The following is a 25414-nucleotide window of genomic DNA, read 5'->3' as shown; positions in this document are numbered from 1 at the left end:
AGATCTGTTAAAATGCTGCACTCGATATACCAGGACATTTGGAATACTCAACAGTGGCCACTGGATTGGAAAAATAGCCATTTATGTCTCAGTCCTAAAGCAGGGCAATGCCAAAGAATGTCCAAATTACTGAACAACTGTGCTTGTTTCATGTGCTAGCAGGGTTATGCTTAAGATTCTGCAAGCCAGGCTTCAGCAATATGTGAATTACCAGAAGAGGAAGTTGTTTTTAAAGAAACAGAGGGAGGGGGGCAGAGCCAAGATGGCGGAGGAAAGACATTAAACCCACAGGGCACCTGATACAATCACCCCAAAAATAGCAATAAAAGAACCCTTGAGGCAGAAAAACACACAAAAATATGGGCTGAGAGGTTTCTCCAGCTATAGATAGATTTCAGGGAGCTGTGCTGGGCCAGGAATAAAGCCTGACCCTGCAATTCGGCCGACACATCAGACACCAGCCAGAGGAATTTGCCCCAGTGGCTCTGAATCGGTTGCAGCACTTGCGTCTTCTGGAACCGAGTGCGCAGTCAGACTGAACGGTTGGCCCAGAGGGTAAGTGCAGGGGTACCAGTGGACTGGGGGGGGGGGAGGATTCGACTGTCCCATCCCAGTGGGCAACCAGGAAAAAATCCTGAGTGGCAGGAGACCCAGGTGGGGGAGGGGAGCAGGGGAGCAGTCTCATCAGAAGCTGAGAACCACACCACAGAAAGCTTTGCTGGTTGGTTCCTTAGTAAGTCGGCCTGAGGTTATCTCCAGACCTGAGAACAGGCCAGGTGAGATTAAAACCTCCCCCCCTCAACCCCAAACACCTGGGACCCTCTGAAGCTGAGAACAGGAGTAGAGCCCAAGAAGCAGCCCCCACCCCACCCCCACCCCCCAGTGGAGAGTTTAAAATCAAATGAACATGAGGCCAGGCTGGCTGAGAAGAAGCCCAACCATCCCCCAGGCCATGCTGTAGCTTGAACAGTGTGTCCCAGAATAAGTGCCACACTTTAAGAAGGAGTTAAAAGCCAAGAAATAGTAAGCCAGGATGAGTAGGCAGAGAAAGCAGAAGACCATCAAAAACTTCTTTGGGGGTAAGGTAGACTACAATACAACCTCAGAAGAAGATAATAACAGGGTCAAAGATCCAACATCCAAAGCTTCCAAGAAAAATGTGAATTGGTCTCAGGCCATGGAAGCTCTCAAAAGGGACTTTGAAGAGAAAGTAGGAGAAATAGAAAGAAGATGTAGAGAAAAGGAGGAAAGAATGGAAAGGGAAATGAGAGCGATGCAGGAGAGTCATGAGAAAAAAGTCAACAGTTTGAAAAGCCAAATGGAAAAGGAGATTAAAAAACTGTCTCATGAAAATAACTGCCTAAGAATTAGGATTGAACAAATGGAAGCTAATGACCTTATGAGAAACCAAGACACAGTCAAGCAAATCCAATTGAATGAAAAAATAGAGGGCAATGTGAAATATCTCCTTGGAAAAACAGCTGACCTAGAAAATAAATCTAGGAGAGATAATTTGAAAATCATTGGACTACCTGAAAACCATGACCAAAACAAAAGCTTAGACACCATCCTCCAAGAGATTGTGAGGGAAAATTGCCCTGATATTCTAGAAGCAGAAGCTAAAATAGAAATTGAAAGAATCCACTGATCACCTCCTGAAAGAAATCCCAAAAGGAAAACCTCCAGGAATATTATAGCCAAATTCCAGAACTCCCAGGTGAAGCAGAAAATACTGCAAGCAGCAAGAAAAAAGGAATTCAAATACTGTGGAGCTCCAATAAGGATAAAGCAAGATCTAGCAGCCTCTACATTAAAGGACCAAAGGGTATGGAATATGATATTCCAGAGGGCAAAGGAACTGGGACTTTAGCCAAAAATCAGGTACCCAGCAAAAGTGAGTATAATCTTTCAGAGGCAAAAATGGGATTTCAATCAGAAAGAGGTCTTTCAAGCATTTGTGATGAAAAGACCTGAACTGAATAGAAAATTTGACTTTCAAATGCAAGGCCCTGGAGAAGCATAAAAAGGTAAACAGGAAAAAGACTTCATGAGGGATATTAAAAGATCAAATCATTTACATTCCTACATGGGAAGATAATACTTTGAAATCATAAGAACTATCTCAGTAAGCGATTCACAGAAGACACAGATCTGAACTGAATATGAAGGGATGAGATCTGTAAAGCATTTATGTTTTGTTTCTTGTAGGGCAGACAGGGTGGGGTGTCTTATGTCTGGGGCTGGATTTGGGCTTGGGTCCTCCTGGGTCCAGGGCTGGTGCTTTGTCCACTGTGCCACCTAACTAATCCATGATGACATCATTAAAATAGGGTTGCGGTGTAGGAGGAGTAAACTGGGGGAGGGAGAAAGGGAGAGATGATCTGGGGAGAGGCAGTTCACATGAAGGACACAAGAAAAAAGCTTATGGAGGAGATCAGAAGAGGGGGAAGGAGTTGGGGAGTGAGTGAATCTTAATACCATCAGAATTGACTCAAAGAAGGACTAACATACATACTCAAGTAGGTATAGTAATATTTTTTTGCCCCAAGGGAGGGGAAGCAAATAAGGTTGGGGGGGGGAAGAGGGAAAGGAGGAAAGGGCAGATTGGAGGAGAGAGCAGTAAAAAGCAAAACATTTTCAAGGAAGATGAAGATGTTCTGCATTATTGCACAAGTATGACATACTGAATTGCTTGATTTCATAGGGAGAGCTGAAGAGGGAGGGAGGGAGGAAGAAAATTTAGAACACAGAATTAGCTCAGGGACTCTAATCTCATTGGAGTGGGCTCATGAAGGGAATAGCTTCCATACCCAATAGGGAGGAGCAATCTATTTAATCCTGCAGGAAAATAGGAGGAGAAGAGGATAAGGAAGGAAGGGCGAAAAAAGGGAGTGCAGAGTGAGGGAGAGGATAGTCAGAAGTAAAACACTTCTGAGGAGGAATAGGTAAAAAGAAGATAGAGTAAATGTCATGGGAAGGGAGTGGGATGGAGGGAAATAGTTATGATGATTGATTATAATGGCAAAATGTATGATACCTACTTTGTTGGGCTTTTATGAAGAAAATTCTCTGTTAAGCTTAAGGTACTATATAAAGGTTATGATGAACAGGACACTATCAGAAAAACCTGGAATGATCTACATGAACTGAAGCAGAGTGAAATGTACTGTATACAAAATAACAGAAATAGTGAGGGATAATCTGTTGGGAAGCATGTGGTTATTTTAAGCAAGGCAATGATCCAATATAACCCTGAAAGACTTATGAAGATTGCAGCTCATCTACAGAGAAAGAACTGATAGTATCTGAAAACAGATGGAAACACATTAAAAAAATTTTTTTTCATTTCCTCTTTGACAATTTCTTAATCTGAAGTTTGGGTTTGTTTTTTTTTACTGTTTTCTCTCACAACTAGCTAATATGGGAATTTTTCCATGACTACTCATGTATAACTTATTTTGAATTGCTTGAGTTCTTGTGGGTGGGGGGTGGGAATGGAGGGGGGAAGAGAAGTTGAAACACAAAGTTTTTTAAAAATTGATGTTAAAATTTTGTTTTTACATATATTTTGGAAAATAAAATTCTATTTAAAGAAAAAAAGGAAGCAGAGGAACTAGAGACCAACTTGCCAATATTCACTGGGTTATGGAGAAGGTAAGGGAATTCTAGAAAGATGGAAGAAACGAAGAAGCCTCTTGATCAAGGTGATTGAGGAGAGAATAAAAGCTGGATTAAAGCTGAACATCAAAAAAAAACCCTTAGGATTTTGGCAGCTGGTGCTATCACTTTTTTTGTTTGTTTGTTTGTTTGTTTTTTTCTTGCAGGGAAATGCAGATTAAGTGACTTGCCCAGGGTCACACAGCTAGTAAGTGTCAAGTTTCTGAGGCTGGATTTGAACTCAGGTCCTCCTGAATTCAGGGCCAGTGCTTTATTCACTGTGCCACCTAGCTAGCCCCTGCCACCCAGCTACCCCCAGTGCCATCACTTCCTGGCAAATAGAGGGAGAATAAATAGAAGCAATGTCAGATTTTGTATTCCTAGGCTAAAAGATCACTGTAGATGGTGATTGTGGCCATGAAATTAAAAGAAACTTGCTCCTTAGAAGGAAAACTGGCATATCTGTACATCATACTAAAAAGCAGAGACATCACCTTGCTGATAAAGGTCTATATAGTCAAAGCTATGGGTTTTCCAATTGCATGTGAGAATTGAACTCTGAGTACTGCAAAATGGACACTTTTGAATTGTGGTGTTGGAGAAGGCTTTTGAGAGTCCCTTGGACAGCAAGGAGATTGAATCAGACAATACTTAGAGAAATTAATTTAGACTATTCACTGAAAAGTCAAATACTGAAGCCAAAGCTCAAATTCTTTGTCCACATAATGAGAAAACAGAACTAACTGGAAAAGACCCTGATGTTAGAAAAAGATTAAAGACAAAAGGAGAAGGGGACAGTAGCGGATAGATGGTGTCATAGAAGCAATGAACAAGAGCTTGTACAGATTTTGTGAGATAGTGGAGGATAGAAGAGCCTTGAGTGCTGTGGTCCCTAACTGTGAGCATATCCTATGACTGAGCATTGCTGCATCATCCTAAAAAGGAAATAAGTACTTGATCTAATGGCCAGAGAACTGGTAGTCCATTGGAAGGGGCCCCAGGCATGGGGATTTTCTTTAACATTTTGATGTCAAAAGACTTGAATTCAAACCCCAAGTTCTTCTGTGTAATACGTTTGAGAATGTATCAATCAAACCAATATAATTGGACAAATCAATAATATACTTTCTTGGGCCTTAATTTCCTTTTATATAAAAGGAGGGCATTGGACTGGGTGATCTATAAGATCCTTTCCAGTTCAAATGGTCTACAATGCTAAATGTTTTTCTCTGATTAAAAAGAGAAAAGAAGTCCCCCCACACCGAGCCAATTTATCCAGTGTTGGTCATTAGGTTATAATTAATACATGGCCACCTAATGCTTCCAAGCCCTTTTCATTGATGTGTGCTCAGAGTTTCAACCTTGATTTTAATATAGCCCCCCAAATCATAATTAAAATGGTATGGTAGCCTGGGTGTAGTTGAACGCCCAGTGGTTCTATAGTCAGAAGATGACAGGGTCAAGTCCTGGTTCCAACACTTATTCACTGTATGACCCAGGGAAAGTCACTTAACCTTCTTTGCCTCAGTTTCCTCATCTGTAAAATGAGTTGGAAAAGGAACTGGCAAACCACTCCAGTATCTTTGTCAAGAAAAACTCCAAATGAGGTCATGAGGAGTCAGACATGACTGAAGATGACTCAACAACAACAACAACAACAGCAACAAGAAGCTATATCATCCCAAGCAAGTCATGTCACTTACTGAACTATTTTTTAAAAAATAAACTTTTGTTGGTATATTTTATTTTTATATTTAGGTAAAATTGTTTTGATTAAGCCTTTTTACAATTCATCTGTAAAAGGGACTTAATAGTTTTACAATACATCCCTCATGGAGTTATTATGAGGAAGGAAACAAACCTTTATTAAATGCGTACTATGTACCAGACATTGTGCAAAGTGCTTTAAAAATATTATCTCATTTGATCCACACAATTATCCTGGGAGGTAGATGCTATTATCATCACCATTTTATGGTTGAGGAAATTGAGGTAGATAAGATTAATTTACCTACTCAGGATCACATAGCTAGTTTCTGAATCTGAATTTGAACTCAGGTCATTCTAACTCTAGGCCCAGAGCTCTATACATTGCATCACCTAGTTGCTTAAGCAAAGCTTAATGTATCGTTAAGATGTGAATTGTAATTATTCCAAAACTAAATAAAAAGGCTTTTTGAATAATGCCCTACATTGTATTTCCCTACCCCTCTTAGCACAGATAACTGAAAATCGGTCTTGTTGGAACATATGTAGCTTCATTGGCATTAGGAACATATTTCTGTTACCTCAAGATCATTCTTTTCATTGGCATGCAATTGGAGAAAACTGTCAGAGGTGCGAGGTTTCAGGACCACCAAGGATTGCTTTTCTTTGGCACAGAAAGACATAAAAAGAAATAGTATTAATAACACCAAGTTAAAAATTGTGACTTACTTTAATTTTGGTGAATTAAATTCACTAGGAAAAAATGGAAAGACATTCAAAATAATCTCACGATTCTCAAACAGTTGTGTTAGAGTCCTGAATTCAGTGTAAAAATTATTTTGTGCTTCATATCATTACTCCCCTCTCCCCTTCAAAACATCAATTTTTCAAATAAAGGATTACCCTACTATAAAATGATCATTTGGGAAATTAGTGTTGGATTTAGAGTTATAAGACCCAAGTTTGAGCTTGGGCTGCAACACTTCCTAATCCTGCCTGTGAGACCTTGGGCAAGGGAGCATCTCTGAGCATCTTAGTTACTTGATCTATAGAAGATAGGTAAAAATATTGGCACAGTGGCTAGGGTGTTGGACTTGGAGAAAGGAAGACCTGTGGCAGAATCTTGCTTCAGACACCCATTGGCTATGTGACTTTGGTCAATAGTTGCTTAACCTTACTCAGCCTCGGTATCTTCATCCATAAAATGGGGATCCAAATAGCACCTATTTTACAGGGTTATGGTGAGGAGCCAATGAGACTTTAATATGTAAAGTTCTTTGCAAAGCTTAAAGCAGGAGGGCAGCTAGGTGGCGCAGTGGATAAAGCACCAGCCCTGGATTCAGGAGGACCTGAGTTCAAATATAACCTTAGACACTTGACACTTATTAGCTGTGTGACCCTGGGCAAGTCACTTAACCCCCATTGTCCCACAAAAAAAAATAATAAAAAAAATTAAAGCTTAAAGCACTATGTAAATGCTATGTTGGTATCTAATGACTCTCCATGGTTACTATGTAGAAAATGCTTTTATGATTATTACATGTAGGGTCCCAGTAAAGCTAAATTTCTATGGTTTTATAAATGACTTTAATTTATAAAAAATTTTATAAATGACATGGAGATTTTCAACATGTATCTTGTGGTGGACCAGGACAGTGAGGGAGGAGAACGTTATGTTTGTTTCCTTGCCTCCCTATTTCTACCATTTCCAGGTCTGGCTCTAATTGGGACTACTGAGCAGGCTCAGGCCTATCCATACCTGCCACTATACCTTTTCTTCCAGGAGGATCTTTTAGGTTTATCTTTACCCAAAACTTACTGTGTTTCTTTTTTTTTTTTTTAATTTTAATGAGGCAATTGGGGTTAAGTGACTTGCCCAGGGTCACACAGCTAGTAAGTGTTAAGTGTCTGAGGCCAGATTTGAACTCAGGTCCTCCTGACTCCAGGGCCAGTGCTCTATCCACTGCGCCACTTAGCTGCCCCTGTGTTTCTTTAAAAATAAAAGCACTATAGTCACAGAGGAACTTTAAAAAATATTATAAAAAGCATTTATCTAAAGCCCAAAGTAAGCATCATATTTAGTGAGGATCACGACAACAACAACAACTAGGGCAGCTAGGTGGCACAGGAGTCAGAAAGTTCAAATTCTGCCTCAGACACTAGCTGTGTGACCCTGGGCAAGTCAATTCACCCTGTTTGTCTCAGTTTCCTCATTTGTAAAATGAGGTGGAAAAGGAAATGGCAAACCATTCCAGTATTTTTGCCAAAAACCACACACACAAAAGGGGTCACAAAGAATCAGAAACAACTGAAATAACTGAATAACACCAACCAAGAACCTTTTCCAATTAATACAGGAGTGAAGCAAGGATACTCACTTTCCCCACTATTATTTGATATAGTTCTGAAAATGTAAGGAATAGTAATGAGATAGGAAAAATACATTTAAAGGAATAAATATAGGTAAAGAGGAGAGAAAACTATTCCTGTTTGTTGACAATATATGGTTTACTTGCAAAATCCTAGGGAATCAGCAAAGATACTGAGGCAATTTTGCTTCAATGAAGTTCGTTTTGTTTTGATTTGATTTTGCAGGACAGTGAGGGTTAAGTGACTTGTTCAGGGTCCCACAGCTAGTAAGTATCAAGTGTCTGAGACTGGATTTGAACTCAGGTCCTCCTGAATACAGGGCCAGTGCTTTATCCACTGTGCCACCTAGCTGCCCCTCAACAAAGTTTAAGGTTATAAAATTAGTCATCAAAAGTCAATAGCATTTCTATATAATAATAATAAAAAATACAAGAAGCAATATAAAGGGAAATCCCATTAGAAATAACTACAAAATGCATTAAATAGCTGAGGATCAACCTCCCAAAACACACAATCATATAGATTCAATTACCAAGTGCTCTTTAAAGAAATAAAGAACAACTTAAATAGCTACAGGAATAAAATAAAAGCATTGACATTTCCCTTCCCCACATATTATGTATTTTTACCTTCATTTGAATTTTTATAGCTGAAGAACTCTACTACCAATGAACCTGAAAGAGAATTTAAAGAAACAAACACCTTTTAGTGATTAATCAAAAATTTAGCTTTCAAATCCATGGGAAAGTATTAGGAAACATCCTTCCAAAATCATGGGCACTAGAAATTAAGACAAAGCCTTTATGCTTCTGAGAATCATAAAGTGAAATTTGGAAATGGCCTCTTAATATAAAATTTATCTGTGAGTCTCCTAAATACTTATTTGTTATAAAAATACTGAAAAACTCATAAAACTGATATAATTTTCATTTTAAATGTTTGGTTATATTGTTGAGTAAATGTTGAATAGATTATCCAATTTTTATGAGTTGGTAAATTTTGGTGGCAGGAATTAGCAGCAATAGCAATTTCAATTCTGGACAAAAGGTACCATTTCACCTTCTTTGTGATTCCTGGTTGAATCTTCAACAGAGATGGCATAGTTTTCCTTTTAGAAAACAAAATGTCTGGTATGACCTTCTAAGGTATTTAACAAGCATAGATGACATTTCTTAAGAATCATAAACTTTGACTTGCTTTGTGATTGCCCATAGTGTAAAGTACTACACTTGGGTGATATTGTGAAATAGGAAAAAAACTAATAAGTGATCCAATTTTTGCAAGTCAATAGAATTTTTTTTGAGAGGGAGAGCATTTGAAATCAACTGTCACATCAATATTAATTCCAGACAAAAGAAGGCACTGTACCTGGCTCTTGGTTCCCAATTACGTCTTCAACATAGATCTCAGAGTCTCCGTTTTCGAAATAAAAAGTGACAACCTTATTTTTGAATGTGTTCAAGCCAGTGTAGTGTTCTGTACTCCTAAACACCACTGTAATTAAGCATGAAAAGCATTAGTTCCATGGATTATTATTGTCTGAGGATTTTAATAGACATAATGCAAATTTATCTGTCATTTGTCAGCCAGTGGCAGAAATCTTGGACTCTTAGTAGGCAATGAAGGCTACTGACATAAATTTAGATTACATACTCTCTTTCTGAGGGAAACTTTGCAAAGATATCTTCCTTGACTGAGCCCTTAGATATTCACCTGGGGTCTCCAATTTGGAAAGACTATTGGATATAGAGCCCAAAGATCTGGGGTCAAGACCCAATTCTAACAATTATTTGTCATGTGATCTTGGACAATTCACTTCCTTTCTATTAACTTCGGTTTCCTTAATTTGACCAATATTAACTTTTATCTGTTTATTCACTTGCTTGCTTATTGCCCTCTGCTGACAAAGCTTTATTTATCTCAAACATGAGGCTAAAAAGTTTGATAATTTGCTACTTCCTGTTTTGATGGGTTGTTTTGGTTTTTTTGGTTTTGGTTATGGATTACTAGTACTTCTTACTGGTAATTTCATCTTAATCAATGAATTCACTGAAAATATAACCTAGACCTCTTGAAGGAGCCATGATTTAATCATAAGAATGATCACTCATATGCAGTACCATTTATATAACAATTTAAGGGTTACAATGCTGAATCACAGTCTCTCCATTCATTTTCATACTAAACAATTCTTGATTTTCCCCAAATCCTCTATTCAATGTATTCGGCACCCACTCTTGTCCTTTTAATATCTTAGAGGTACCAATGTACAACTCAGACGACTCATCTGTTACCTCAGCCTCCTTTTTCCTACTATATATGGCCTTGATAATGTCTTTAATGCTGCCCCTTCTCAACTTCAAGTCAACTGTGGTAACATGGTACAGTCTTATGCCTACTACACTCTTTCCGTTGTCTGTTAGGTTACTTGTGGTGATTCTTCTGAGGTGATGACCTATGGTTTCAGCCATGTCATATCAATAGGAGAATGCTGGTGTCAAAGAAATGGAATTCTGTGACTGTATGCAGTTTGGTATTACTGAAAGTACCATGCAATTTTTCTATTCCAAATCAGTTTGATTTCTTTCTACTCAGTTCTGGGGTTAGCTTGTTTGTTTGTAGTACCCATTCAAGATATCTATATCTATATTTTCATGGCTATATAGCCATCTATACATTCCAAATCCAGCACTCTACCATTGTGCCACTTAGCTGCATTATTTACATATATAAATTTATGTATTATATTAAATATATTTCCATATTATATGCATAATATAGAAATATATTTATATAAATATTTACATGTAGATGCATAGATATGCATATATATAAATGATGCAGCTAAGTGGTGCAATAGATAGAGTACTGGATTTGGAATCTGGCTTCAGATACTTTAGCTTTGTGAGCCTGGCCAAGTCCTTTAACCTCTCTGCCTCAGTTTCCTCAACTGTAAAATGGAGATTGATCATAGCACCTATCTCTCAGAATTGATGTGAAGATAAAATGAGATAATCCTTGTAAAGTACTTTGCAAACTTCAAAGTGCTATATAAATTTTGGCTATTAGTGTTATGTAAACTGAACAGAATACCTAATCCTTTTGCATGTTGCAATCTGTCTAATCGGCATTTCTTATCTACCTTCTTATTCTAGTAAGAATAAGATCAGAGCAACATATTGAGCCCTGCTGCACATTTTACTGAGGCAGATATATTATTCTGGGGAACAAACAGTTATTAAGTACTTTCTATGTGCAAGGTACTGGGAATATTTTTTGCCGGGGGAAGGGAACTTATTTCATAGGGCACTCCCAATGATGAATCCAGTTCATCTACTGTTCTACAATTTATAATCTTACAGAATTGCCTGAGGCATTGAGATGTTATGTAACTTTTCCAGTTTGTGTCAGAGGTGGCATTTGAAGCTTACTGATTTTGAGGAGTGCTTCCTCTCTGCACCATGCTATCCTGGGGATAAAAAAAAAAAGCAGTGGAGGAAATCAAGAACCCCTCTCCCTCAATATGATAGATTGGGTATTGATCTTTTTTTTTTGAGGCAATCGGGGTTAAGTGACTTGCCCAGGGTCACACAGCTAGTAAGTGTCAAGTGTCTGAGGCCGGATTTGAACTTAGGTCTTCGTGCCACCTAGCTGCCCCAATATGATAGATTGGGGCACCTCCAATGTATATGTGTTCTGATCCCCATGGGCTATGTGTTCTGACCCCATGTTAAAGTCATATGTCATGGGGCAGCTAGGTGGCACAGTGGATAGAGCACCGGCCCTGGAGTCAGGAGGACCTGAGTTCAAATCCGGCCTCAGACATTTGACACTTACTAGCTGTGTGACCCTGGGCAAGTCACTTAACCCTGATTGCCACACCCAAAAATAAATAAATAAATTAATTAATTAAAAACCATCTTGTTCAAAAAAACAAATAGTCATATGTCACATGACTTCAGCATTCTGATGTAAATTCCCGCACAAAAAATTTAATGAACAGCTCTCCAGAGCTGGTTCAAGCTGGCTCCAGCACATACCTGGTGGTAATGTAGAAGAGATCAAATTAGTGTAGTGGTAAAGTTGGCAGCCAGACTTCAAAAGATTGAGAAGTAAGTGAGAAGTCAGTAAATAAAAAGAAGGAGCAAATTCCTTACCTCTAAAATGAAGGGGTTGACTGATCTCTATAGTATTTTCTACCCCTCTCTTCTATGATCATGTAATACTATAGGTCCCCAATAACTATGGGGCCATCATAATGGACTCAGCTTAATAGGGAGGTGAAAGTCAAAGGACATTGACTTTTCTCCATGCCTTAATAAAGTCTGTTTTGGCATAATGGTTGTAAAGAATGGGCACATCTGCTGAAGCCAGAGTCTGAAGCAGCCCTTTTACACCTTTACCTTCCTTTTCTGTAAGGGACTTCTAACGAAATTATACTGAAAGTTCATGAGCTTTAGTCTTTTCCTGGAAGAGAATGTGGGCCTGGAGCCATTTCTAGGGACTAGTGACAGTGGGACAAATCTGATTGGGTGCTTCCCACACATCCACACCCTCCCCTCTCCCCATGAACATGGTTATGCAGTTGAAATGTGGTAGAAAGAAAGCTAGTCTTGCCACCAGAAGACTGTGACTTCGAAAAATACTGGGACTCAAGTCCCATTTCAGACACTTACAAGCCATGTGATCATGGTGTAATCACTTGAACTTTCAAGTACTTAGTTTCCCTATCTATAAAAAAGAAAATAAAAATGTTTGCACTCTTTAGCTCCACTGGTTGTCATGAGGAAAGTTTTTCAAAAACTTGGAAGAATTATATACATGCTTTAAAGAAAGGAACATATGCAAAGTAAGGATCCACTTCAGATAATCTTCCTGGAGTTGGCAAGGATATGAGTATGCCTGGATTTTCCTGGAAAATCTCTCCAATTGGGCATGTCTCTGTGTGTTTTTCCCCACTTGCTAATCTTCTGGGAAAACAGCTGGGAGAGCAAAGTATTGGTTTTCTTCCTGTAATATTCTGTGTGTAGTAGCTGTGCCTAGTACAGTCTCTCTTAGAAGGACATAAGTTTCTAGTAGGCTCTAAGTCTATGATAATAAAGGCATTCAAAACCAACCAAGGCTATGTTCCTTACATGGTATTTATTCTGAAATTCTATCCCATGAACCTATGGGACATGTTTAAGAGCCCCAAGTGTAACATGGCCCTAAGCTGAATAGAGTACTTTTTTTCATCCCTTGAATGCTCCATAGCATTCATCATTTCTGAGGAATTAAAAAAAAACAAAAACATAAAACAACTTTTGGAGGAAAGTCAGACTCCCCTCCCCCCCCCCCCAAATGATCATCATCTCAGCACCTAATTGCTTACTATGGACTGAAAACCAAAGCAAAATTTTACACATTCTAGCACTAAGGGTCCCGTGTTTTTAAATCAATAAGTTAATTGTTTATGTGTTCTGCTGATTTGTCTTTAATTTGTTTTAACAGGAGTAATTTTATGCCTCACAGCATAAAAGTCAGCATACTGGGGCACTGTTCCATCACCTTTTTTTTTTCATCTATTTTGAATTTATGACAGTGATACAGTTTAAATGATTATTTTTCTGTGTTTATCTACAGTGTTTTTTTTCTTTTCCTCTCCTTTTTTTTGGGTAGCAAAACTAAGGGAGGTGTTTTTTTTGCCTTCTAGCTACTCTCTGGATAGAATCTAATTTTCTTAGGAAGAAACAATAGAAACTGAGCCCCCAAATCATACCTAGGATTCAGAGCTAGAAGGGACCATAGTGATATTTTTGTCCAAACTCTTTCTAGATAAGGAAACAGAGGGCTATACTGGGGAAAGGGTTTTGCCTCTGGTCACAGGTAGAAGCAGATTCAAACCCACGCTTTTTGATTCCATACCTGGCCATCTCTCCATTACAACACAGAGTCCCAAAATCAGCAGATAATCCAAAGATGAAAAACAGGACATACCTGAAGGAACTGTGGCTTGGTTACTACTAGATGATTTGTTCTGCATTTCTGAGCTTCTCCTTTGACACCTAAATGTTGAGGGGTCATTTTTCACAATGCTTCTTGTACGTAAATTCTTAATGATATTACAGTTTTTCCCAGAATTTGAGGATCCTACACAAGAGAGAGAATAGATCATGGTAGGAGATAGTATTTATTATTACACAATAGCAAACAACCCCATTCCCACATCATTCACTATCCTGTAATTATTTTACAAATTAGTACCAACACAGAAGTGCTCCAACGCTCGCAACTTCCGAGCATCGACACGCTACTGAAACAAAGATGGCTGCACTGGCTAGGTCATGTGCACCACATGCAAGATGGGCGCATTCCTAAAAACCTACTCTATGGCGAGTTAGCCTCAGGCCAAAGACCTGCTGGACGCCTCCAGCTTCGCTACAGAGATGTATGCAAGCGAGACTTGAGGGACCTGGGAATAGACATCGGCAGCTGGGAGGAGATGGCCAAGGACTGCGCCCCATGGAGTTCAGTACTCAGGAGCAGCTGAGATGGGCCTCCAAGCTCTGGAGGAAGAAAAACGAATGAGATGCAGGAACCGACAGGCAACAGAGAGCTCAGTTTTCTGATGTCCTCATTGCGGCAGGAGCTGCGGCTCCCTTATCAGACTGCACAGCCACACTGTGGCCTGTGGCTCTTCAAGGCACTGATCCATGGTCGTCTGCGACTGGTGGAAGCCTACTACTAGTGCCTGTATTTCCTTTGGCCAAGAAAGTAGTAGCCAAAAAGATAACAACTTTTTCCTGTACTGATAACCTGATGGCCAAATAAACTCTAACATCAGCATGGTGGCCATGGGGACAGAAGAACTGTGTTAATATTTTAGTTCCATTACAGACTAGCTATGTGACCTTGGCCAAGTCATTGGATCTCTATAAGCTGCGGTTTCCTCATCTGATAAATGGAGACTAAAATACTTGTACAACCTACTTAATGGGGTTGTAAAGAAAGTGCTTTATAAACCTTAAAATGCTAATGAAATGTGAACTATTGTTCTCATTACTTTATTGGCCCACATAATATTTTCACTTGTTCTGCATGATAGATATGGACCCACCGCCACTAAGGTTGAAATTCAGTATAGGCAAGTCTTAAAATTTTGTTAGCCTGACCTGTATGAATACATAGATTTGAATGTATGACTCATAGGATCAGAGATTTACAATTGCAAAGGATCCGAGAAGCTAGCTAGTGCAATCTTTTCATTTTATAGACTAGGAAACTGAGCCCCTAAGAAGTTAAATGATTCACCTAAGGTCCCAGAGGTAATAATTGACAGTGGCAGGATTTGAAGCTGGGTCTCTGACTCCAAGTCCAAAGCTCTTTCCATTGTCCCACAATGGGTCCCTGAAACTTTCTATATGCAAAGAATTCTCATTCTTGAGGCAATTGCCCTCAAAGCAACTTTCCTGGTCCTCTTTAATCTTAGTGCCTTCCCTCTGACATTATCTCCAATTTATCCTGTATACATTTTGTTTGTCCATAGCTGTTTTTATTTTTCTCCCCTATTAGACTGTGGGTTCTTTGAGTTCAGGTCCTTCCTCTTCCCCTCCCACCTTTTCTTTGTATTCGTAGTGCTTAACAGAGTGAGTGACTATCACAGAGAAGATACTTAATAAAAATCTTGTAGACTTGACTTGAACGACAGAATGATTGACATTGAGAGCTAATCTCTTGAAACTATAGAGAAGTATCTTCTCTTATGTGAATGAGGAGTTCCATTACTTGTACCTGGGAGTATCATTATTGGAGTTGCATTATGGGTGCCCCTACCCTGACCTCATTGGATGTAGTGAAAGGAACAATGAATGGCAAACGAGTTCTACCTCCAGCTTTGTGACAGACTAGCTATTTGATCATAGGCAAGTCAGATAATATCTCTCATCTTTAAGTTTATAGGATCATAGTATTCAGAGTTGGAAGGGACCATGGACGTCATCTGGTTCAACTCTCCATACTACATATGACTTGCCCAAGGTCACACATAAGAATAAGTATCAGAACTGAAGTTCAACCTAGGTCTACAAAATCTGGCATCTTGTTATCCGTCTTGCCATCATACATATAATCCCTCCCTGATCTTAGGCTGATCATTCTATGACCAATGGACAAACAGGACATATGAACTCGTTATCTTTCCCTTCAAACTTTTCCTTCACCCAAGCTTCCCTATTTTCATTTTTATCCTTCTATTGAAGGTATTATCTTCCTTTCAGTCTCCCAGGCTCATAGCCTTGACATTATTCTCTATTGCTAACTCTTCCTCACCCTGTATGTCCAATCAGTATGTCATTCTTGACATCTCTACCTCCTTCTCACACTATACCATGGTGCTTTTCTGCCTAATTATGTGAACTACTCTCTTCAATCAAGTGTGCTGTTTAAACTTTGGTTCAGGTGCTTCCAACAAGTCATCCATAGACTCACTTGTATAACCTAATGTTTTCTATAAAGGTATGGGTGAAAACCCAAAATGTTTTTTTGCTTTAATTGGAAATTTAAATGTTGACACCCAAGTGCTCTCTTTTCCTGAGCTGCATTTGGACTTAGTGACATTAAGAAACCAAATAGAAGGCAAATTAGATTGTGGTTCCCAGTTATATATGATGGATCCAAAATTAGCTAAGAAGTGACTAGAAGTATCAGAAACTCATCATCTCATTTTATGATGAGACTTACTTGACCAAGTTTCCAAAAAGGTCATTCAAAGGATTTCATAAGCCAAATATGCATTCAATAAAATGATGCTTAAATGTACTCAACTTGAACAACACTCAAAAAAAGTGGCACATTATGAGATACTAGGAACTTTTTGTCATATTGAAATTTTCTTGTGATAACCTTACTTTGTAATTTAATTTCTACGTTAATTTCCAAGAGGCACCAACTCCTCAAGAGTCTTATGCTTAAAGAAATGTTCTTTCTAGAAAATTTTCAGGCTGTAGAGTTTTGCAATGAACTCTTACGTCAGACTCTCAAAACTTGAAAGTCTAAAGGGTTACGCAAGTATTCATTGGTATTGTGAATATCGATAGAGCAATAACGTTGCTACTGTAACATTGGAGTTATAATAACATTAATTCATGATTACTAGTGAGATTTGCAAAGTGCTTTCCCCATAGGCACCCTGTGAGGTTGATAGTACAAGTCACACTTAAGTCGAACAGTGGTGGTGTTCTGATAGGAATTCCACCTATATAGGATGTTCTAGGTTGGGTGAATTTGGGGGTAAGGTCAGAAATGTCCTAGAGATAGTGGTCTTTGAATGAATAAGCAAAAAAAAAGGACATTTGGGTCCCATATATAAAATTGGTTATTAATATAAAAAGAAAATAATCATTTTCTCATGATGAAGAAGGGATGACAAATATTCTGATAACAGGTAAGATAAAATAGTGATTTGGAAAATGAAATCATCCTTACCTGATTTCTGGCAAGTTTTCTTTATTGATTTGTTTGCTTTGTTTTTATTTCCATTTAAATGTTTCATCCTTAATCTAAAATATTCTGGTCTCTTTGGAGTTTAAAAGATGTATAATGATGTCAAATTTCTTGACTATAGTCCTGGAGAGGGAAAGGGAAAATTAGAGTTCCTTCTTGGTAGGTATTGATTGATGTTTAAGAATCAAATTATGTGTGAAAAAAATGTATCTGTTAATAAGATCCCAAGAACATTGAATCCCCCTGTGACAGTCTTTGCTTATCATTCTTTGGCAGCATAATTCCATATTAATTTTCTTATCCCTTGTCTTGCCTCTTATTCATTTAGCATTTTCTCCTTATATCAATACTTCATCTTTCAAATATTCTTAGAATACCAAATTGTATTTGTTTTCATTTGCTTTCACTTAGGCGACATTTTTTTTTTTAGTGAGGCAATTGGGGTTAAGTGACTTGCCCAGGGTCACACAGCTAGTAAGTGTTAAATGTCTGAGGCCGGATTTGAACTCAGGTACTCCTGACTCCAGGGCCGGTGCTCTATCCACTGCGCCACCTAGACGCCCCTTTTATTTATTTTTTTTTAGGCGACACTTTTTCATGGTTTTCTATACACTTTTGGAATGCTTTTAGGGCCATCTCAGCTCCACTACTTACTAATGGAGTGACCACAGTTGGGCACTCCTCTCTGTAAGGATCAGTTTCCTTATCTAAAAAATGATGATAATAATCCTTGCACTAATTTATATAATAGGTTTTTTTGGTGTGAATCAAAGGAGGTGATGCTATAGAATCACTTTTCAAACTATGAGCTATTTGTCAATGATTATCATCATTAATTATATTATCAGATGAGATAATACACACAAAGCACTTTGTAAACCTCAAAGCACTAAGTAAATGATTATTGTTATTGTTATTATTATTACTGTTGCTATTATTATCTTTGAAAGAAGTTTTTTTGTTTGTTTCATTTTGTGTGGGGCAATGAGGATCAAGTGACTTGCCCAGGGTCACACAGCTGGTAAGTGTCAAGTGTCTGAGGCCGGATTTGAACTCAGGTCCTCCTGAATCCAAGGCTGGTGCTTTATCCACTGTGCCACCTAGCTGCCTCTTTGAAAGAAGTTTTGTGAGAGGAACAACTCAAAAGAAACCTTTGAGCATGGATTACAGCATTGAAAGATAGCATAACATATATGTTTATAGAAATATTTCATCCCTAATAGGAAAAGCTTCACTACAATGATGGATCAAATTCTAAAAACACATGCTTTGACAAATGTTTATTTTTCATGTCTTTTCTTGAAATGTTTATATCCATGTAATGAGCCTACTTTAGATAAAAAACTCAACAATGTAAGGAAGGACAATGGAGTGAGGCCAGAGTTTTCTTTCCCATGACATAAATATTCTTCTAGGATTAACGCCCTCAAACTTTCTGGCCTCCCATTCCTAATAGCTCTCTAAACCATTTCCTACATTCTTTCCTTCTCCTGATTTTCCTGATGAAGGATAGAGAGATAAGGGGGGGAAATGTTATTAAGGGGAAATTTGGAATAATTAGGCTTTTTAAAAAAAAGACTGTGGAGTCTCTGACCACTGATGTCACTTCCCAATAACTTAAGGCATAATAAGCCCGCAAGGAATTCAAGCTACCTGAATCTGACAAACTCTCAGCACCTATGTGAGACAACACATATTTGTGACCAAGCATACCACCATGACAAAAGTGGGAATAAGGGCATCTGCATACAAGAGAGACAGAGAGAGACAGAGATGGAAAAAGAGTGACAGAGAGAGAGAGAGAGAGAGAGAGAGAGAGAGAGAGAGAGAGAGAGAGAATGAGACAGACACAGACACAGAGAGACACAGAAAGACAGAAACAGATACAGAGAAACAGAGACAGAGTAAGAGAGACAGAGACAAAAAGAGAGACAGAGAGAGATAAACTCCTTATTAAGTGCTTACCAATACTATATCCTTGTTGAATATCCTTTTCATGTTATTGTTAACCTCTTTTTGTTAAACATCAGATGGTCTAGAAAAACCTCATTTTATTCCAGTCATAATCTTGAATGAGCAGTCCAGACTGAACTGGACCTAGCCCTGAACAGGCTAGATAAGTTCTATGGACTCTTCAAGTTCTGAATCCTATAATACCACTATGTTTGGATTCTTGAGGAGTGAAAAATCCCAGTTTATCTTCATTAGATATTGGGAGTGTATCTAAATTATTGAGTTGAACACAATATGTACTCAGGACAGTATGGGATCATGGACAGAGCCTTGGACCTGGAGTTATGGACTAAGTTTGTGACCTGGTTACAACACTTATTATTATGTGATCCTGGGCAAGTCATTTAATTTCTCCAAAACCTTGAGTTTTCATTTTGAAAATGAGAGGTTTAATGACTGTCATGCCAATGTCCAGAGGTAAGTATGAGACACGTACTTTTAAATTTTTTAACCTTTAAAGTGCTATTTGTAGTAATAGACTATTAGAGTTGGAAGTGATCTGAGAGGTAATTTTGTCCAATCCCCCATTTTGCACAGGAGGAGACTGATACTTGTAGAGGTTATGATCTGCCCAAAGTTATGCAATGCAGTGTCTTAACTGGGACTCAGATCTTTAGATACCCAATCCTGTGATTCTTTCTCTTTCTTTCTTTCTTTTTTTCTTTCTTTCTCTCTCTCCCTTCCTTCCTTCCTTCCTTCCTTCCTTCCTTCCTTCCTTCCTTCCTTCCTTCCTTCCTTCCTTCCTTCCTTCCTTCCTTCCTTTCTTTCTTTCTTTCTTTCTTTCTTTCTTTCTTTCTTTCTTTCTTTCTTTCTTTCTTTCTTTCTTTCTTTCTTTCTTTCTTTCTTTCTTTCTTTCTTTCTTTCTCTCTTTTCTCCTTCCTTTCTTTTTCTTTCTTTCTCTTTCCTTCTAAAATAAACTTATTTTTATTTACTTTTAAACATTCTTTTCTTTTTAAATTTTGAGTTCCAAATTCTCTCTCTCTCACCTTTCCCCCATCCACAGAGAAGGCAAGAAAATGATATTAATTATACATGTGAAATTATGAAAAACATATTCCATATCATCCACATCACAATAAAGAAGGTGAGAAAATTATATTTCAGTTTGCACTCAGAGTTCATCAGTCCTCTCTCTGGAGATGGAAAGAATTTTGTCATTACTTAGAATTGTCTTGGATCATTGTATTGATCAGAGTAGCCAAGTATTTCATAGTTGATCATCATTGTAACATTGCTGTGCACAATGATCTCCTGATTCTTCTCATTTCACTTTTCATCAACTCATAAAGGTCTCACTATGTTTTCTTCTGAAACCACTTTCCTTGTCATTTCTTATAACACAATAGCACTCCATTACAATCATATGCCAAAACTTGTTTTTCCATTCCCCAATTGATGAGTATCCCCATAATTTCCAATTCTTTGCTACCTCCCAAAAAGAGGTGCTATAAATATTTTTGTACATATACCTTTTTCCTTTTATCTCTTTGGGGTATAGACCTAGTAATGGTATTGCTGGGTCAAAGGGTATGCACAGTTTTATAGCTCTTCGGGCATAGTTCCAAATTGTTCTACAGAATGGTTGGACCAATTCAAGTTTATTAGTGTATCTATTTTCCTTCATCTCCTCCAGTATTTGTCATTTTTTTATAGATGTGAGGTAGTACCTCATAATTGTTTTTTGTTTTGTTTTGTTTTTGGTGAGGCAATTAAGGTTAAGTGACTTGCTCAGGGTCACACAGCTAGTAAGGGTCAAGTGTCTGAGGCTGGTTTTGAACTCAGGTCCTCCTGAATCCAGGGCTGGTGCTTAATCCACTGCACCATCTAGCTGCCCCTCAGAATTGTTTTGATTTGCATTTATCCAGTTAATAGTGGTATAGAGTATTTTTTCACATGGCTATGGATAACTTTGATTTTTTTCTTAAAACTGTCTATTCATATCCTCTGACTATTTATAAATTGGGGAATAGCTCTTATTTTTATAAATTTGACTCAATTCCCTATATATTTAAGGAATGAGGGCAGCTAGGTGGCACAGTGGATAAAGCACTGGTCCTGGATTCAGGAGGACCTGAGTTCAAATCCGACCTTAGACACTTGAAAGAGAGAGAGAGTGAGAGAGAGAGAGAGAGAGAGAGAGAGAGAGAGAGAGAGAGAGAGAGAATGAGACAGACACAGATGCAGACACAGAGACACAGAGAGACACAGAAAGACAGAAACAGATACAGAGAAACAGAGACAGAGTAAGAGAGACATTTACTAGCTGTGTGACCTTGGGCAAGTCACTTAACTCCCACTTCCCCCTCCCCAAAAAAGAGCTGCTATATATTTAAGGAATGAGGCCTTTATCTATAGGACCTTTGAGCAAAATAATAGTTTTTCTATAGAGCTTCTTCTAGCTTTAAATCTATGATCCTATAATATGTTTATTGATAATAATTTTTAATTAAAATTTGTTTAAGGTTATATTGATAATACTAATAAATTAATTCACTTCATATAATTAGAATAGGTAAGATGAAGATCAACTTAAAAAAAAGTTCTTCCTTTGTATTTTCATCAAGAATGTTCTCCATATTCTCAGGCAAATCATTTAATCCTTCTATGACTCAGGCAACTCCCTAAGAACTATTAAGTGGAACCAGGCTAGTATCATGGAAGGAACCATGGCTCAGGAGGCATATTTCCTGGGTTCAGATCTTGCCTCTGACAGTTACCAACTATGTGAACTTAGACACGTTCTTTAACCTACCTTGACTTCAATTTCCTTGTCTGTAAAGTGAGGAGTTTAGAGTAGATGGCTTTTGAGGCCCCTTCCAGGTCTAAATCTATGGTCTGATGATAGATTATTGAATTCTGCTTTGGTGCAAGAAGGTCCAACTCTGCCTAAGGAAATCACAGGTCCTTTGAGTCCTGGTATATTTGTCCCACTCAAGCTTATGGAAGTCAGATAGATGTGAAAGAAAAGGGCAGCCTATAGTTGCTGTAATATGGCTCATTAGAGACTACCTGCCATATTGCTGGATTCAGGAAAACTCAGGTTCATTTCCTGTGTTGGGAACTTATTTACTCTGTGACCCCAGCAAGTCACAATCTTTATGAACTTCGGGCAAGTCCTTAGAATTTATCTACTAAGTCAAAGCTGAGCATAGTTGGGGAGCAGCACACACCAACAGTTCCCTATTCTGGTGAAATCTCATATCCTCTACATATTTGTGAATATTTATGATACTTTAAGATAAACATTTATTAAGTGCTTATTTTGTGCCAGATACTGTGCTAATTGTATCTGGGGATATAATTAAGAAAAAGAAGGACAATCCCTGCCCTCAAGGAGTTTACAATCTAATGAGGAAAGGTGATACACAAAAGGGGTGAGAGATGTCAGAGGACACCTGGCAGGGTGGTGATTGTTAGCTTTGTTTTGTTGTAATAATTCAATTCTGTAGAGTGCTCAAGTTTGCAGATGTTCCTCATCACAATTCCTTGAAATAGGAGCATAGCATAACAGTTGTAAGACTGAATTATGGGGATCATCTTTTCTAACCCCTTTATTTTATAGATGAGTTACTAAGAACTCAAGAAGGTAAGAGACTTGCCCAAAGACAGATGAAGAATAAGTAGCAGAACCAGAACTAGAACCCAAGTCCTTGGACTAGCTAGCTTCATCTTACCTATTCTAATCCATGTCTCTTCCCACTGCACCATGTTGCTATTTTTATGTCCATTTTGTAGATGTGGAAAGTGAGAGTTACAGAGATTATGTAATTTGTCATTGGTTAATTCACATAGCAAGTAATCATCAAATTTTGTTTGTTGTTGAGTTGTTTTTCACTCTCATCCAACTTTCATGACCCCATTTGAGGTTTTCTTGGCAAAGATACTGTAGTGGTTTGCCATTTCCTTCTCCAGCTCATTTTACAGAGGAGCAAACTGAGGCAAATAGGGTTAAGTGACTTGTCTGGGGTCACACAGCTAGTAAGCGTCTGAGGCTAGATTTGAACTCATAAAAGTGAGTCTTCCTGACTCCAGGCCCAGCAATCTACCCACTGTACCACCTAGTTCAGGTTCAAACACAGATCCCCTTGATTTAAGTCTTGCATACTTTCTATTCTATTATATTATCTCTCTATAGTAACTTTCCAAAGGCATAGGGCTTTACGGTTTTAAAAGTATTTTCCCCTCAGTAGCCACAAACAATATGTAAAACAATTAACATTCCTGGTTTTTAAAAAATAAATTAATTAAAAGAGCTTTCCCAGAGGGAGAGATTAACCATCATACCACTGGGAAAATTAATCAAATGGGATGCCTTACCTATAGCAGATTAAGAGGCAGGATCTTCCTGTGAGGAGAAGAGAAACTCATTTAGTACTGACTATTTAGGGATGCCAAATAAATACTTGGTCTTCTGAACCAAGGAACTGATTGATGGAAAAGGAAACAAAGGGTGTGACTTGTATTTTGCCAGCTAGCCAGGATTCAATTCTTTGATATTTTATGGGCTTGCCACATCAGATGTGTGGGTGGAATGTTTTATTTCTCTTCAAATACAGGGAATTGAAATAAACTTAAACTTAAACCACAAGTAGTGAGGCACAGGTATGAGAAATAGGTGTGATAAAGGTTTAATTCACAATACCCACTCTGAAAGTCCTTTTCCTCATGCAAAACTCTTTGATGTTGTTTGTCCTTCACTATTGGTTACAATAAAGGATATCGCTGGTGCTGGAGGGTGAAGCCATGACTTGCTCATGAATTAGATTTAAATGAGGCAGGGCTAGGCAAAGTCATTAGCATCACTCTCTCCTGCAGAGTCATCAGAGACCAGTGGCAAGAAAAAAGCCCAGTGGCAGTGGATGACCCTGGTCTTTCTAAATTAAGGTCTTTCCCAGGCTTCAGTTTGTTTGAGGCAACACCCTTCCAGTGACAATCAGGAAAGACAATATACTCAAACAAGTATATACGGAAGAAATATAAGGTTATTTTGAGGGAAAGGCATTAGTAGCTGTAAGAATCAGCAAAAACTTCATGCAGGAGGTGACATTTGGGATGCTCTTTGGAAGATGGTTAGATTTTCTAAGAGGTCAAGGCCTTCCAGGCATGCAGCACAGCCTGAGCAAAGGAATGGAGATAGGAGATAGGATGTTTTGTGTGAGGAACAACAAGGAAGCTAGTCTGGCCAGACCATGGGGCTTAATAAGCCTGGAAATGTAGGTTGGAACTAGGCTGTGAAGGGCTTTAAATGATGGAGAAATTTATATTTGGTTCTAAGATAATAGGAAGCCTCTGGAGTTTGTTGAACAGGGGAATGAATGACATGTGCTTTAGGAATATAATTTTGGCAATTACATGGAGGAAAAGAGAGAGATGTAAGGCAGGGAGACGACCTTAGCTGATCTTCATACCAACCCTGTGAGAGAGGTAGGGAATGCATTATTTGTAACCATTTGATAAATGAGGAAACTTGGCTTCAGAAAGATTAAGTGATACAAAAGTCATAGTTATTATTATTATTATTATTATTAATAGCAACAAAAACTAGCTAACATTTCTATAGCTCCTTAAAGTGAACAAAACACTCCTTTGCAACAATTTTATTTAGCACATATCTAAAGTATTAACTTGTTACTTCTTCAGGCAACTCTCAAAGACTTTTTAAAGTCACAGAGTCCAGGATACTCTGGGGCCACTGCTAGGGTCAGGGAGAGAAAGTAAGACCTGTTAGCTTCCTATTTTAACAATTAGTCAACTTGATAATCAGGTACTCCATTTGTTTCTATTCTGCTGGTGAGTAAGGGCTATCAGCCAACACCCTGTAAAGTTCGCACCTTTAAGCAAATATCCATTGCTTCATCCAGCTCAGGTCTAGGCTCTTACCTTCTCTCCTCCCTGCAACATTATTAATCCTTCCTATTTAAAGAGTGTTTTATGGCTTATGAAATACTGTTCTCACATGTATCATGACAGATGAGAAAACAAACTCAGAGATGTGATGTGACTTGTTCAAAGTCCCATGGTTGGCAAGTGTCAGAACCATCTTCCGTATCTAGTGCTATCTCCATGATACCATACTGCCTTATTCACTCACTTCAGTTCTGGATAAATAATTGTGCTAGCTCTTTCCTCCACACTTTCCTAACATTTCTCAAGAGCTGCATTTGCAAATGCATATGCAGGATTCTGC

At 38.3% G+C, this 25414-nt stretch overlaps 1 protein-coding gene across 1 annotated transcript in view; it reads right to left on the bottom strand.

Annotated features, from left to right (window-relative positions):
* IL33 (interleukin 33) overlaps positions 1-25414 on the bottom strand; it is a 45197-nt gene that overhangs the window by 6554 nt on the left and 13229 nt on the right. The window contains exons 2-7 of the mRNA XM_043979475.1: positions 23545-23572; positions 17197-17337; positions 13711-13863; positions 9103-9228; positions 8364-8408; positions 5946-6028 (exon numbers count right to left, since the gene is read on the bottom strand). Of these exons, the coding sequence (XP_043835410.1) occupies positions 5946-6028; positions 8364-8408; positions 9103-9228; positions 13711-13863; positions 17197-17263 (474 nt within the window). The 5' untranslated portion in view covers positions 17264-17337; positions 23545-23572. The remainder of the gene's footprint in view (positions 1-5945; positions 6029-8363; positions 8409-9102; positions 9229-13710; positions 13864-17196; positions 17338-23544; positions 23573-25414) is intronic.

This window comes from Dromiciops gliroides, chromosome 1, assembly GCF_019393635.1.
Source record: "Dromiciops gliroides isolate mDroGli1 chromosome 1, mDroGli1.pri, whole genome shotgun sequence".
NCBI classification, from domain to species: Eukaryota; Metazoa; Chordata; class Mammalia; order Microbiotheria; family Microbiotheriidae; genus Dromiciops; species Dromiciops gliroides.
This window is presented reverse-complemented; position numbering and strand designations above follow the sequence as displayed.